The sequence below is a fragment of the Aethalodelphis obliquidens genome, unplaced genomic scaffold (assembly GCF_003676395.1).
Source record: "Aethalodelphis obliquidens isolate GAN/ISIS:26980383/991018 unplaced genomic scaffold, ASM367639v1 scaffold2, whole genome shotgun sequence".
Lineage (NCBI taxonomy): Eukaryota > Metazoa > Chordata > Mammalia > Artiodactyla > Delphinidae > Aethalodelphis > Aethalodelphis obliquidens.
This window is the reverse complement of record NW_020837946.1, coordinates 51,898,510-51,915,347: the sequence shown is the minus strand read 5'-3', so window position 1 is coordinate 51,915,347 and position 16,838 is coordinate 51,898,510. Positions and strand designations below refer to the sequence as shown.

At 37.6% G+C, this 16,838-nt stretch overlaps 1 protein-coding gene and 1 long non-coding RNA gene across 10 annotated transcripts in view; both read left to right on the top strand.

Moving 5' to 3' along the window:
- Positions 1-16,583, top strand: part of UBE2E3 (ubiquitin conjugating enzyme E2 E3) — a 104,991-nt gene extending 88,408 nt beyond the window's left edge. For 4 of the 9 annotated variants that reach the window (XM_027126793.1, XM_027126776.1, XM_027126785.1 and 1 more), the window contains exons 6-7: positions 13,665-13,700; positions 14,154-16,583. In XM_027126793.1, the coding sequence (XP_026982594.1) occupies positions 13,665-13,700; positions 14,154-14,254 (137 nt within the window). In that variant the 3' untranslated portion in view covers positions 14,255-16,583. Of the gene's footprint in view, positions 1-1,407; positions 2,047-13,664; positions 13,701-14,078 lie in introns of those variants that run through there. The other 5 variants (XM_027126821.1, XM_027126828.1, XM_027126814.1 and 2 more) reach the window with 4 other exon arrangements.
- On the top strand, positions 9,110-12,558 carry LOC113630922 (uncharacterized). Its single transcript, XR_003437132.1, has 2 exons — positions 9,110-9,270; positions 12,255-12,558. It is a non-coding gene; the product is annotated as an uncharacterized LOC113630922 (long non-coding RNA).
- Positions 16,584-16,838: the final 255 nt, after the last annotated feature.

Here is a 16,838-nt window from a genome sequence, read left to right as displayed (position 1 = left end):
GTGACTCTCTGTTTTCTAAATTAATGGAGTTGTACAAACCACTTTTGACGCGAGTAAAGTAATGTTTCTTACACCACTGCCACCTTCTCTTGCTCCTTCCATGCTGCCATGTGCTTTAACGCAGCCTCTCAGTAATGAAGGGCTTCTTGTTCTCCCTTCCTTTTCGGATTATGGTTGGTTGTATTAGATGTGGTAATCGTCGATATTAAAATGACAGCCGATGAGAGAGTTAGACTAGATTATGATTATAAGAACTCAGAGGTAAAGTCATTAGTGCATAATCTGTAAGAAATGCCTAACAGCCACACATGATCTTTAATGTGGGTAGCTGACTTGAAAAAATAATGTTTAGACCTGGGACTTCGCATATGCTCTCTTACTAAGTGGTCATTTTTTTAAAGAAGTTGGCCTATTTTTCCTAAATATTTAATCAATCACCAAAGGTTATTACTGTTATATTAGGCCTAGCAGTTATACATATACCCAAAATACAGATTGATAGATAGATAGGTAGGTAGATAGGTAGATAGATAGAATGATATATAGAAGGATATTCATTGTGGCATCTTTTATTAAAGCAAAAGATTGTAAATAACCTACATATCCATTAATAGAGGATGTAGCTTAACGAGGTAGCTCTATGTGAATGGATAGAGAAAACTCTCTAAGATATATTAAGTAAAAAAGCAAGGCACTGAAAAAAAACACACGTGCGTAACAATATTCTAAATGCTTATAAATGTGTATAATGTCTCTGGGTAGAAATGCTGTGAGCAAGTATAAATTATTTTCCAGGAAGAGAAACTTCTGAGTAGTTGGAGTCAGGAGGGAAGAGAGCTTTACGTTTTACTGGCTGTTGTTTGGTGTACTTCAAATGTTGTACATAGTACACCTTTTTTGAAAAATAAATTCAAAATAAAATTTACATCTCAGATTCAATTTCTCACTCAGTACTATTTAAAGCAAAATGGCAAGTAAGCTTTCAAATGGAGGTAAGGGTAATGATTTAAGTCGTGTTATTGTACAGAATGAAGGAAATATTTCATTCTGAATCTGAGTTTGGAAAAATTAATTTTTAAATATCCGTAGAAAAACAAATACAATCATCTAGCACACTTTTATTGTTCAATAAAATGCTGAGTGAAAAATAATTTTTGTATATTAAAGGCATACACATTTTTAAAAATCAGATTTATTAACTCAACATTTATTTTTTAAAGAGGCTTTTCTAATTTGAATATTAAAATATAAAGATGATTATGTTACTTTAAACATTTTTCTTCTGAGAAATTAGCCATTATATATCAAGTTGCTGCTGAAAAATCATCATTTCAGTTCAGTAGACTATTAGAACTGAACCTTTAAGACACCATATAATATCTTTTAATGTTCTTTCCACTTTTCCAGCGGATCCTCTGGTTGGAAGCATAGCCACTCAGTATTTGACCAACAGAGCAGAACATGACAGGATAGCCAGACAGTGGACCAAGCGATATGCAACATAATTCACATAATTTGTATGCAGTGTGAAGGAGCAGAAGGCATCTTCTCACTGTGCTGCAAATCTTTATAGCCTTTACAATACGGACTTCTGTGTATATGTTATACTGATTCTACTCTCTGCTTTTATCCTTTGGAGACTGGGAGACTCCCCAAAAAGGTAAATGCTATCAAGAGTAGAACTTTGTAGCTGTAGATTAGTTACGTTTAAAACGCCTACTTGCAAGTCTTGCTTCTTTGGGATATCAAAGTGTATTTTGTGATGTACTAAGGATACTGGTCCTGAAGTCTACCAAATATTATAGTGCATTTTAGCCTAATTCATTATCTGTATGAAGTTATAATAGTAGCCGTAGATGACTAGGAATTACGTCATTTGTATTAAACCCAGATCTATCTCTGAGTATGTGGTTCATGCTGTTGTGAAAAATGTTTTACCTTTTACCTTTGTCAGTTTGTATCGAGAGGATTTCCTTTTACCCTTTGTAGCTCAGAGAGCACCTGATGTATCATCTCAAACACAATAAACATGCTCCTGAAGGCATAGTTTCCTGTCGTAATATTTTAAGTCAGTCTTGTTAGAAGGTGTGTCTGAGATGATTGTTGATGAGATAAAAATGTGAATATGAAGATTAACTACAGAGGACTAGTATAAATAAATCATTTATTAAATTGAAAATATTTGAAATCGTATAAATGTGTAGAGTTTTTTTCCTTTAAGTCCTAATGAGAGAATACATGAGTTTAAATATACAAAACTGCGTTTTTTAACCATTGGTCTCAAAAAAACATAAAGCTCTACTTTGATAATATGATATTTGAGCCAAAAATAACATGAAATCCTGGCTTACAAGATTTTGTTTCCAGAATGATGACTTCTGTCCACCATTGGGCAGCATTGTCAAATAACTTTAATCTGGTAGCCCTTCTGTGTCGTTCATGCATTTTTGACTTCTAATCCTGTTCTTGAATTTTCATAGTGTTTTTGGTGTGCGTTACCATTCTTATTATGCACTTGTCCAACAGATATAAGCAGAGACAGAGATGAACATAGAAACCCTTGTCTGCCCTGAAGGTAGACTAGAACTCTGGATTACTGTGCAGTTGTGGCATTATTTCTCAGTTGAAAGAATAGGGAATTTTAAGGGTTTAATAGGTTATATGAATTCCTTCTTTCTAGTTATAATTATTAAATATTAGATTTCTTATAGGAGTTAGTTTATTTTTCAATATTCAGATTGGTCAACAGAGTATAAATGGTTTTTTCTATGACTGGGATAGTTATTGAGGTAATTCTCTGGTCATGTAACCAAGGTTGTGGAATATGGGCAAATGTCTTCTCCAGTCCTAAATATGGAAATAAAATACCACCCTAAAATTTATAGGCTGGAATTATTAGCATAAAAATACATTGCTCCAGGATAATAAAGTAAAACATTTCTAGTTGTATATACCCTCACAAAGAATAATGGATTCCTACTTGAGTATTTGTCAGTAGAAGTCTTAAATCAGGGTAAAAATAAACACTTCTATATCTGTCTTTCACTTAATGCACACCCGCCTCTCCGCCCCCCCGCCAAAAAAAACCCAAAAAGAATCTCTTCACGTTACAGAGGTACGCCAAACAGGGTTAGGCTTATGAAAACCTCTGAGCCTTTACAATTTTGAGTTCAAGTTAATGTGATAAGAATGGGCATCTTTTATGTAAGCTATAAGGATTTCTATGTAGATGAGCTGTAGAAAGTAGTTTTTACCCACTTCCAATATTGTACATTCTGCATCCTAGGTTAATAAACTTCTCTCTTAGTCCTAGAAAAGCATTCATCATACTGAATATCAGGATATTTGGAGATGCTATCCTTTGACTTCCTTCACTTGCTATCAGCCTAATTACTACCACCAAACTGTTTACTTGTAGGCTGTGTCCCATATTCACCTGGGACAGAGTGGAGAGAACTGGTGACATAAAAATATTTGTGGCTCTTCCACAAACTACCTTTGTGGCCTTAAATAAGACACTTTCATCTCTTATGTAAAACTCAAAGAAGTTAATTTCGTTATTTCCCTGTTCTCTACTAGCCCTTAGTCCTCAAACTCAGTCATTCCAAATCTTACAAAATTTGTTATGCTTGTTCCACTTTCTCTTGCCGGGATCAGGCCACAGTTTCAAATGGACTGAGTAATAAGTCATCATTTTGGTTCCTACTATTAAGTTCTCTTAAAATTCTGAATTTTTAAAAATCTTTTCTCTTTTTGATCAACTTCCCAGTTACGTAGATGTCCATCCATGTGTACTACAAATAGGGTTTTTTTTTCCCCCATGGAACTTTGTTCTAGATGTAAATTGTGATATTTTAAAACGTAGACTTTTTCTTATTCATTAAGAGCAAATTTTACAAGTCCAAATGTAATGTTGTAAGTACTCAAGAATGGCCATAGCACCATGTACCCTGTTGAGCCTGGAGTGTTCTAATTATGATCGTGTGCCCTCAGAGGGGCCATGCAGTGCACAAACCACTACATGCCAGGCTCCACTTAGTTACTGAGGTGCCTCATCTTGTTTAATATCCCTCAGAAAGCTTCAGGAGAGAGACACTCTATGATCCTCAGTTGACAGAATAGAACTGATTCACGGACAGGTTAAATAGCTGGATGCAGATTACACAACCAGTATGATGCGGAAGTACAGCCCCCATTCTTTACCACTAGGCTAAGAGTTTTTGTTGATAGCATTACAGTTAGTATTTAATATATATATGTTTATATGTAAAAGCGGGTATACATAAATTAGAAACCTTCTGAAAGGTAATCTATAAGGTAAAGTACAATTTTGCATTTTAGTCAATCCTTATTTTAATCTTCTATTTTAGTCTCAAATGGAACCTTACAAAATAAGCCTTTACTAATTGATTCCAATGAATACGAGGTATGTTTACTTATCTTCTGTCTCAGACATTGGTCATAATACTTATAATATCACTGGCTTCCCTTTTTTAATTTGGAAAATGAGATAAACGATGTTATTTTAAATTTATTTAACCGTGCATCACATGACCACATCAGAAGATATATATTGATAAATTTATCAATCATTTAATGATGACCTTTTTCAAAATAAGATACATTAGTTATCTAGACATTGCCTTTTTTTTTTTTCTCCTAAACTAGGATATCCTAACGTGTCACAGGGATAAAATTCGTAGGTTTGATTTGGCCCGTGTGTATGTTAAGTCTTTCTAATAAGGACGTGGAGGTGCTGTGTACTTGGAGTCAGTCCTCTACTTGCCCATGTGTGTTCTTACGGCAATACAAGAATGACTGCGTTGTAAAGCTCAAGTTAGTTTCAGTCCTGTGGCATCACATAGTAACCTGTGTCCTAGTCATGTTAATGCAGTACATTTGCACGTCTTCAGCTGACATACTGTGGTCTTTGGACAGAATCATGGCATGATTTGAAGCATTAATAATTTTCATAAAACCATTGCAAATGATTTGAAGGGGTTGAGCTAATGATTCTACAATAATTATCCACTTATATTTCAGTTAGTGTTTCTTACATTAGATGAATAGAATATGTAAATAAATCCCTTGTTTCATGTTTCAAGTAATAAGTTTTTTCAAGTAATACCGAAATAATAAAAAATAATTCATAATTACATTTTAGTAGATAGGCATTATTTGAAATAACAATTATTTGTAACTAGTTTGTTAACCTTTTTTTTGGTAAGGTTCTTCAGCGATTTAAGTGAACCGCTTCAGTGCGTAATGGGATGTTTCTACACAGTGGAATGATAGTCCTTTCAAAGTGGTTATGAATTGAATTTCTAGGACTGGTGTGGATAAGTGGTGTTAAAACCTTGTCAGACAGAATCAACCTAGATATTACCAATGAGTGCATTTAGAGAACTATAAATTGACTTTAAATCTTTTGTATCTGTAGGTTACCTTGCTGAAATCCAGTGAGGCTAAAGCCAATTATGCGGGTCTTTTTAACATAGAACATTAAAAGCAGTTTTTCCCCAAAATCTTCCAATTCCTAAAGTTTATCTCAAGTCCAGCTCTTTTAATGAAACCTTTCCATTTTACTATCATGTACCTTCAGTCTGTCAGTCTCTCTGTTTCTCTTGAGACACCATCTGTACAAACATCGGAAATAATAGAAGCAATTCAAGCATGTACATATTTCCAAGTGTGATCAAACAAGCCAGGTGCCCTTCTGGGCAAGAATTCTTTTTTCTTTCCTTTTTTCTTTTGGATGGAAGAGGTGGAGGGGGGAGGGTGGTTATACTATATACCACCTTAACTGACCTCCATGGTGAGTTTATTCTACAAATTTTAAGAGTTTGCTAATTGAAGGTCATTTCAGGCACTGTGATGCATGCAGAGATGAATACATTCTTAAATAGTTTTTTTCCTGTCCAAATAGATTTTTCCCTCTTGTTAGCAGAGGAGAACACATCTTTGCTAATGTGTATCCATTTTCTACTGAATGAGAAATCAAACAGATGTCCCTGCTGATTTAGCTATGAAAATATTAGTATAATAATTAGGTAAGTTTTATCTAATCTATATGATGTTAAACATTCTTAATACTATTTGATGCTTTGAAAATAATTACTGTCTTTCCAACTACTCTGAATATCCAATATCTCTAGCGTGCATTTTGATACTTTATTATATTCAGTTTAACACTTTATGCATACTTCTGGATAGTGAGCTTTTGGAGAATAATATCTATAGTCCTTGTCTCTGTATCTTAGCCCAGTATATAACATGATACACGTTTGCTGAAAGAATGAATATTATATCATGGGTGTAATCTTCTCCATAAGGTTATCCAGGGACCATGTAAAGCATATAAGTCATGTCTTCTTTAATCCCCTATCATACTGATTCAGTGCTTTATACTTGGTAGGTGATATTCCTGTAAACTTGAAATGTGAGAAGTAGCAATGGGTTATTTTCATAACCTACTTAATGCCTACTTGTTTTAAATGGAGAATGAATCTTGTAATTTTAAAAGTCCTTAAATATACCAAAATGCTTTCTGTCCTACAAAATGTACATCATTTCCCATTATCATTACTGTCTTAATTGATATATTTCTCCTATTCCTTTTTACTGGTAAAAAGGAAGAAGACAATGGAATATATGTGTCTGCTTACAGTATTCTTTTAGGGGTATCTGATAGGAAAAATGAAAAGTGGTAGCTTTTGAAAAAATTTATTTTAAGAGAAATATTTTAGGGAAGAGGAACAAGTATACTGTACTGTATAGTAGTACAAAGGGGGGGCAGTCCTGGAGTGTTGAAAGTTAGTCATTGAAATATTATCCAAATCTCTTCATTTGGTTTTTCTTTCCCACTTCTATCTTCTGTGAGAAAGGGAGATAGAATAGGACAAAGAACCAAACAGGTCACTTTTTTTCTTTATTGCCCCGTTATTCCTGAGCCAGTAGGTGTAATTGAAAGGTGACAGGGTAAAAGCTCCCTAATTCCAGAAGTGTAATTCCGCCTTCTCATTGTAACGTGAGTATTTCGTAAGTTGGCTAAGCAAATTCAGGTATGTTGGCTGCTTACTGCTCCAGGCCCATCTCACACTGAGAGGGGAGAGAGATAAACCCATGGAGAACAGGTTACTGAGCATTGTTGGTCACCAAGAGAGGTCCTGATACTCGGGGGCAAGTGTGTAAGGAGCGTTAAAGATTCTCTAGGACTGAGACCGGAGTGCTTTATGACAAGTCTTTATATGAGCATGTCATTCCTTCATCTCCCTAGTGATGAAGAAGAGTAATTATAAGAAACACAAGGTGAGGGAGTAAAGCTGTATTTCAGGGATATTGCTGGCACCCCTTGCCTGATTCCTTTATCGTTTTTTAGGAGCACATTAGCCCTCTGCTGAACTCTTTCCCTGGCCACACAATTCCCAAATGGTAAAGGTCATTTTAAGTATTCATGTGGGACAGTTTTTTCTTCTGTAATTTTTTTTTTAACATCTTTATTGGGGTATAATTGCTTTACAATGGTGTGTTAGTTTCTGCTTTATAACAAAGTGAATCAGTTATACATATACAGATGTTCCCATATCTCTTCCCTCTTGCGTCTCCCTCCCTCCCACCCTCCCTATCCCACCCCTCCAGGCGGTCACAAAGCACCCAGCCGATATCCCTGTGCCATGCGGCTGCTTCCCACTAGCTATCTACCTTACGTTTGTTAGTGTGTATATGTCCATGACTCTCTCTCGCCCTGTCACAGCTTACCCTTCCCCTTCCCCTTCCCCATATCCTCAAGTCCGTTCTCCAGTAGGTCTGTGTCTTTATTCCTGTCTTACCCCTTGTAATTTTTTTAATGACACCTTTTATTTGTATTGGCACCTCCCTTGATCACGAGCCCCTAGAAATCAGGGATCCAATTCATTTCACTAACATTGGTTTAGATACTTAGGATTAGCAGTGAACAAACCACACAAAAATCCCTATCCTTAGGGTGTTTACTTTCCAGTTCAAGGCGACAAAGTTTAAAAAGGGGGGAAAAGTGTATATGTATGACGGTAAGTGCTATGTCAAAAACAAAACGGGGAAGAGAAATAGGGAGTGTGCTGAGAGGGAGAAAGGGGAGGTTGCAGTGCAGTTGTGAAAGGGTAATCAGAGAAGACCTCACCAAAAAGATGAGTCAAGAGCTGAAGATGGTGAGGGATAAGAGAATTGCAGGCAAAGGAAATAGCAAATGAAAAGACCTGGGGGCCAGGGGCATGCTCAGTGTTTGCCGAAACCAGCAGGGGCCCGGAGAAGGTGGGGCAGAGGAAGCAGCAACTAGAACAGCAAGAGGCAAAGTCAAGAAGATGACAGCTGAACAGGTCACATAGGGCCGCGTAGTGTGTGGAGTGCCTTGTGAGGAGTTTGGGTAGTACTCTAAGTAAGATGGAAGGCACCGGAGGGTTTTTTAGCCAAAGAATGATAGGTTTATGACCTGTTTGAGAATTTCTGATTACCATTAGGAAAAAGACTTGGTGGGGGAGGGGAGAGGGAGCCAGGCTAGAGATACTGATGACTCCAACCTGGATGGCATTAGTGTAGATGGTAAGAAACGATCAGATTCTGGTTCAAGGTAGCCAATAAGATTTGCTCATAGATCTAACTATGTGGTGTAAAAAGGAGTCAAAGTTTGGCACCTGAGCAAACTAGAAGCCTGGAGTTGTAGTTAATTAAGGTGAGGAACCTGGGGGCGGCGGGTGGGGGGTGATGGCGTTCAGCAGGACTGGAGACAGATGAAGAGCCTCGCTTTTGACAGGTTAAGTTGGAAGTGCCTGTTAAGCATCCAGATGGAGGCGTCAGAGCAGTGGACATCCGGACCTGGAATTCAGGAGTGAGTTCTGGGCCAGGCACAACATTTGGGATTCATGAGTGGATAGGTGATATTTACAGCTGTGGGACTGGATGAGATCATCAAGGAAATGAGTGCTGCTAGAGAAGGAAGAAGTCTGGGCACTCCAACATTAAGAAGCTGAGGACAGACACGAGGAATCAGCAAAGGAACCCAGGAAGGAGCAATCAGGAAGTAAAAAGGAGAAGCCTTGGAGAGCGTGGGGACCTGAAAACGAGGTGAAAAGTTTCACGGAGGTGGAAATGATCTACAGCTTCAGATGCGACTGATGAGCCACCTAAGGTGCAGATGTGGACCGGAATGGCCATTTTATTTAGCAACTGACTGATGGCAAGCATCGTTTTGTTGGAGTGGCGAGATCAAAAGCTCTGTTGGAGTAGGTGCCAAAGGTAATAGAAACTGTAGACTTCTGACAGTTTTGCAATAGAGAAATAGTAGTTTTCTTTTTTTAAGATGGGGGACAATTATACCGTATGTTGTTGGGAAAAATAAACAGAGAGGGAGAAACAGATGAGTAGGGCAGAGAAGCAATGTCCTCGAGAAAATCATTTGTGCTTTACTGGGGGTGTTTCCAAAACTCCCTGCACTTCCCTTGGACATTTCTTTCTCTTCCTGAATAGACTAGGAGCTCTTGGGAAGCACAGTATCCCCACTTAAAGCAGTACTGACCTTCACGAAACTTGAGCTCTACTAGTTAGGCAGGAGAAGATGGGATGTAGCACACAAGTGAAGTGATTGTCCTTTTCTGGGAATGCAACATCTCATCCCATCCCTAGTTAACAGAACAAGCAGAGGGCAAGGGGCTAGGTCCAGGCTGGAGGGTAGATGTGGTAGTGGGAAGCTTTCTTGTGGCTTCTACTCCTCCGCGAAGTAGGAAGTGGTTATTGGCCGAAAGGGAGGATGGGGGGACCAGACCTCATGTGTCTGTGTGACTCCTCTGTGCCCAGGAGAGTGGTCATTTATTGTCGAGAGAATAAATGAATGGTTAAGTGAATTGTTTAGCTAGATGGGCCTTTGATTTTATAGTTACATGTTAATCATGAACAAGTAATTAAAATTCCCCTAGTGTCTGGAATGGCTGTTCTTCAGCAAGTATGGTTAGCAAATATTAGCTGACTTGAATCTTGAGCACCTTAATATTTTCTTTCCTTGAAGTGATTTTCCTCGTCATTGAGGAATCTACCTTGACACCAAACTTAACTAGATTTAAATTTTTAAATCAACAAATTTAAGTATTTATAACTAATGCTGCTTTACATGCTGGAAGTGGAGAAACTTATATTTCCCAAAGAGCTCATCAAAGTCTAGCCAGGAAAAGAGATGGCCTAGGTAAGCACAGAGAGCTCTCAGGAAAATGGCTTATCAAAAATCCTTTCTTGCCCATTCAGATGATTCTAGAAAATAGAGCAGTGTTTACCCCAGGTCTACTTTGTAACGTAGTAGTGAGAGAAGGATGCAGAGATGCCAACTCCTATTACCCTGACTTCTACCCCTGGTTCCATGGGAAGACACTTCCAGTTCCAGGCCTTCTGTCCCTTGACCTTACTCAGGAAGTAGGGAATTTGAAGGGCAAGTTTCATTTCCAGAGAACCCATGGGGCAGTGAGCTAAGGACCAGGACTCATACCTTCTATTGTGTTTCTCTTTCCCTGCTCCTGTCCTGACTTCCTGCTTCCAAGGTTCATACGTTAAGAAATGGGGCACTTCGTAGCTTATTTTCTGTGAAAACCTGGTCAGTGACAGACCCGAAACGTCACAGTTGGCTCAACCACTTAATTTTGCCTAGAGAGCCAGGAATTAAGAAATACTTAGTCAGCTTTTTTCCTGATTGAGTCTTGCTGAACAGTACTTTTGCTGTGTGATTATTGCACATTTATACCCAACTAATTATCTGAACTTAAATAGGGTATGACTCTTCTTTCTTAACCTAAATTAATCATAATAATATTCTTTAGACTATCTCTCACACTTATACAGGCTAACAGTTGCTGGCTTTTCACCTTATTTCTGAAGGATAGCATGTTTGGATTCTGTTCTCAGATTTTTCAGTCCTAGGTCTAATTCAGGCCCTTATCTGCAGGAGTCTTTTAAGTCACCCTCTTGTCTATACAAAGGACTCCAATCTTTTCTTCATGCTGAGGTCACATTAATCTTCCCAGAGTAAGCACACTCCTTGCTCACAGACTTCAGTGGCTGCCCACTGTTTTCAGAGTCCAGTCCAAACTCCTTAGAAGCCCAGCTTTCTGTCATGACATCAGTACGCCCCCATATGATGAAGCAGCATCTATTTCAGTAGTAGGTTCAGATGCACTGGTTTTCAGTAAAATACCAGAGTCATTCTGGCCAATGGCAGCCGTTCTATCTATCACTTAAAAATATTTTCTCAGAGAAATAGCAATAGTGACTCATTGAGAAAACTTCCTTAATCTTCTGACTCTTCTTCAAGGCCTTCCTGCTCATAGGACTGACTACAACTCTTTGATGTTCAGACACTTTTATAATTTCTTTTACTACTAGCAGTTCAAAGTATTGATGCATATAACCTTGTTGCTGGCTGTGTTAAGTTTCAAGCATCAGAAAATAGATTGCTTAAGATACTTTGCTTGGCACACCAGTATTTTATATCTGAATTGATATACTTGTTACTTCAAGACAGATGGTGCATTGCTTCTGTGCCTAATAGCATTTGGCAGTGCTGAAATTTAGCCTTCTGTTCAATCCAGAATAATTCAGTGATGAGTGGGCAACTTTGTGCTTTTTTTTTTTTTTTTTTTTGCTGGATTTGAATATTTGGAAGTGTTTTAGCTTACTTACTAACTATACGTAAGCGCCTTCATAAAATGACATTCCAAGTGTAGGCAAGTACATAATCAGTGGATGAGCACTGTGTATCAGTTTGGCGTATGGTACCACTTGTTTTTATTTTCATGATAGTGATATGTTTCTAGAAAGATTAACGAGTATTCGGCCACATTTAAACATGGGCACAAAACTTTCCAGGTTTAAAGTTAACTGTTAGGGTAAGGAGAGTTGACATCAAAGGGGAGGGTTTGCAAATGTTGAAGTGAGTCTAAAGGAGCAGAGGTTTTTAGGTCTCACGTTGATTGTCTCTCCTCAGTTTCATTTGACTCCCCTGGTTAATACCTCTCCTCAGGCACCTTGCTAAGACAGCCATTTCGTTATTTAAGGCCTGGCTGGAAGATTGCAATAAATAGCATCTCTAAAGCCGTGTATTTTGTTACTTAAATTAGAAATCGTTTTGTAGTCTTCCTTATTTGCAGCTTGTTAGAGCTTTCCTAGTGATTTGCCGGAAATGTATTTTCTCTCCGTGTATTTTCAAAGTAGGATTTATGTAATTCTGTGGTTATCATTAGGGGAAGACTGGGTGTTAGGATGCCAAAAGCCCACAACCTGAGAACCCTCCAGTGGGGACATCTGAAGAGAAACAGCAAAAGCATCGTCCTTCTGCACTTGGTTGTGGGTTCTGTTTGTTGACGGAGGATGTTGATGGTTGATTTAGGACAGGGCACTGTGATGTGGAGAAAACGTCCATCCCATTTAAGCTTTGGGAAAAGGTTTACTCCTTTGAGCTGGGGTTAAAGATACTGTATTGCCTGCTCTCCTAATTCTGGAAAGATAAAGAGATCAATAAAAAGTTTCCTCGGATTCTGTAAGTCAGACCTGTTTCTATTTTTTCTACATTTCCAGAGAAGCCAAGATCACAAAGACTGGGGCATTCTGTATTACTATTGATTCTGTAATGTTACTGTAAATTCTTTTTCTGACAGTGATATATTGTGCACAGGTACTCTGACCACTTCTCTAGATTCATTTCATATAACACACCCATGGACTGAACTTCAGAGTCACCGCTTCTTTAGCATCTACAACTTGTCTGGAAGTTGTCTGGAACATGTCTGGAAGACTCAGTTCCTGTCTACTGTGTAGTGGCATACCTGGGACAACGGAACTAGAAGAGTGACTTAGGAGGACACATTTACACCCAAAGGACTCACGGCTTCTCTGAAAATCACTGCAATCTGCTTATTTAACACAGTAGGGATAGTAACCTTAGCTCTTAAGTCCAGGTCCTGCCCAGGAATCTTTAAAATCATCATTTCCAAAATAAAACGTTACCTTCAAATAAAGTATTTATTACACATATATGAAAACTAATTACCAAGAGTTGCCACCTGACATATTTTGACACTTTGTCTTGAAAGAAATGAATAGAGAGATCACAACTTTTAAATTTTAGTTGTATTATCACTTAGGGTAATTAAAGGTCATTGATGTATCCACAATAGGTACTTCATGAGTAAAAGACTGCAATAGTAGTTATTTCAACTCTAACTCCTGGGTCTTCAGATTCTGAACTCTAGGGTCAAAATAGTTTAATTAAACACCAGCCTGTGGTAGAGTAACTAAGCTTTCAAATTTCTTATGTACTGTCTTATTCTGTCAGTGGATTTTTTTTTTTAACTTCTCTGGGCCTGACTTTCCTCAATTATATAACTGAACAAAAAACAATGAACAACACTGCAGAAATGTTGGGGAAAATGATGGGAGAATTTTGTTTAGTAGTAAAACACTGAGCAGTGTAAAGTGTCTGGAGAGACTTTAAGCAGTAAAACAATACAATTGCAAATTGTATGGATAATTATATTTTTGAGTACAGCATGAAGCTTCACTGTTAGAACGTTGTTTTTGCTTGTGCTAATAGGTTGTGTCGCATCTTTTTTTGTTGTTTTTTGTTTGTTTGTTTTTGTCTCTGGGCTCTGAAGATTGGAGTTTACTCTTAATTGCCAAGAAGGACATAAGTGAGTATATTTCTTTTTTTTAAATTTAACAGACCAATAATGGATACATATCTGTTTCAGAGTGTTTGATTATAATTAAGCAATGTAGATGCTGTAAGATTCTTCTAGATTTTACATTTGAGAGCTGGTCTGGTCTAATCATTTCTAGATGATTCTTCTGATTCCCAGACAAAAATGAAAGACTGAAGGAATTAAAGAATTTAGACTCATTCTGGGTGTGGTGGGAACAAACTCATGCACGTTCTTCTCTAGAGAAAAATCACACTTTCCTAATCCTTGAGGTTTCTTTTAATCCCATGTTTCCTCCAGACCAACAGTAAGATGTTTTCACTTTCTTTCTTTTTTTTCTTCTTTCTCTTTTTTTTTTTTTTCCTCCAGAAGAGGTGTGGTGGAAGGGTCTGCCAGAACCAGAGGCTAAGCACACAGCAGTATAAAACAAATTCTTTATTCCAGCTTCCAGAATTCATCCTCTTCAAACTTTCCTGTTCACTGGAATAACGAAGCCATTAAACAGTGGTGTCAAGAAGCCTCATCCAGTGGTTGGAGCTCGGTAGGAAACAAGGAAGCAGGCAGGTGTGGATCCAGTAGACCAGCTGCACTCAGACCTGCCCACTTTCACTAAAGGGGGTGGGGAAGTGGGGAGGCAAAATTTAAATTAAATCGGTACTGAAGCAGATCTGATGTGACTGTGACAATCTTCCAGTGAATATTTGTTTATCTTAATTTAAATAGTCACGTGTTAAAAATGTGAGTGTCAGATTTACTTCCTCCCAAGGCCACTCAGCTATGCTTCTCGTAGTCTTTGGAAGGGATGAAGAGGAAACACAGAGCCACACTTTAATGATGGTGCTAGACGTTTGTGAAAGCTAAGTGTAATCGTAGAAACATTTTATTTTATATTTTTATTCCAGAGTAAATGCAGTGTACTGCGTGAGCAGGTTTAGATAAATGTTTCGTGATATGCCAGAAAGGTTACACATACATTTGCTTAAAGAAACTCTCCCTCTGGATTTAATAAAATTCTAGCCACAAAGAGGTACAAAATTTAACTCACGGGATGTAATGAAAAACCTAGAAAACTTACTTCCCACACATTTTCCTTCCCTTCCCTCCCTTCCCCTGCCTTGTCTTCTTCCCCATCGCCCCCCCCCCCCCCCCCGCCCCCGCCAGCTTTGCTTGCCATGGTTGTAGGAAAAGAAGAGCAGCTGAGCACATCGTTACGTTGTTCCTTTAAACTCTGAATCAGAGGGAGGTTTTCTGGCATCTCCCAAAGCTACAGTGCTGAGAAGCTTGTTGCTACCCACCGCACATCATCCCACAACTTCTGATTAAATGTCTTGAGAATTGGCCGGTATTTTTAATTGAACATGGGAAAACTTAAATATACAGGAAGTGTACCTTTGTTTTTTAATTCATTTGTATATTTTCTTGATGCTTCGCATAAAGACCAAAAGGTGCTTTGGCTTCTCTTTGCCCCCACCAGAACTGTGGAGTTATTGTGGGGTGTATGGTATTCCATAGCACACCATAGATCTCCACTAGATGTCAGTGTGTCACCAAATGAAACCAGTTCAGCGCGCTCTCCAGACCTGTTCTTGAAACATTGAAAATGGGAACTCATCTGTTACTTTTTAACCAGAATGATACAGAGAACTTTTAGTATACAGGTTAATAATAAGTTATATTTGTCAATCAATCCTAATAAAAATGAAATCTTTAAAAAATGTTGTACCTTTCATCTGAGGATTTTAAAATGCTTTACTTATATTCTAGTTTTTGCAATGATATCCCCAAAGAGATAGAATGCAAGTATTCATTTTACATTTTACAGTAAAGTACCTGAAGTGCAAGGGGACAAAATGATTGGCTCAAGATCACACAGACGACATCTGCTAAACCCAGGCTGGTATTTCTGCCATCACAGAACCTACTCTACCTAAATAGTGCTGCTTGCTCCTTTGGTGTGGAAAGTGTACTTGGGTGCAGATGCCCTTTATTTCTCATGTGTATTAACCACTTTGCCTAAAAAACAAGCTCAAGAAAAGTGGAATGATAATTAAGAATGATTGAAGATTATTGATTCAATTAGTATGGAGATAATTAAGATGTAATTTTAAGGTTTTATAAAGATTGCACAAAGAAAATGTGCTAAACGATGTAGATAACTTTAAAAATTTATAGCAGTGTTTTACCTATGCTATTTTACAGATGGTGAACTCAGACCAATGTTAGCCTTGTCATAGTTAATATGCTCCAGCGCAGAAGGAAAGAAACGCAGTTGTAGTTTGGTCTGGAAGATTGAAGCTCTTGGGTATCTTGGGATTGATGGACATATTGCGTTTTGTAGGTTTTACACTGTATAATTTTCTTAAAGAGTATACATACAGTCCTGTATATGAGGATTTAAATAGTGATTTTATCAAAATTGTGTAAATACACAAGTTACAACTATGTAGAAATCATGTTTGTGGATAGAGATTAAAAGATAACACATTAGGGTGGTGAGATTATGGGTGAATTTAATCTTCCCCTCTCTATGTGGTAACATTGTTTTTATAATGTAAAGGGGAAAATGGTTTTTATTGTCCTGTAAAAATTTGCCACAATCTCTACTTTAGAAAGGCTTGTTTCCTGTCAATGAGGTACCTTGTAAACAACTGAAATTCAAAAGATTTGGTTTGGTTTATTTACTTCAGTTGTTCTAATTTAATCACAGAAACCAAGGTTAAACTGGCAGAAGTACATATTTTCAAACCTTACTGGGAATTTTGAGCGAAAATAAATGATTGCCCCAATCCCAGCAGGCTGTTTGCTGGCAATGTTCAGTGCATTGTCGATGTTCATACTGATGAAGAAATGTTTAATAAATGTAGCTGTCTTCAATTTGTGTTTTCCTTTGAAACGGTGCAGGGTTAAAAGAGTCGCCAGTAAAGTTCAAGAGATTTTCAAAATTAAAAATTAGAATAGCTGTTGATTTTGCATGCTTGGACCTATGTTTTGGTTGAGAACTTGTATTTCTCAAATCATGCATGGATCAAATTGAGGTATAAAATAACATTTCACATATGTGAAAGAAAACTTGTACTTTTATGATATGTCTCATTTCAGTAATAACAGTGTAGCCACCCTTGAATTGTG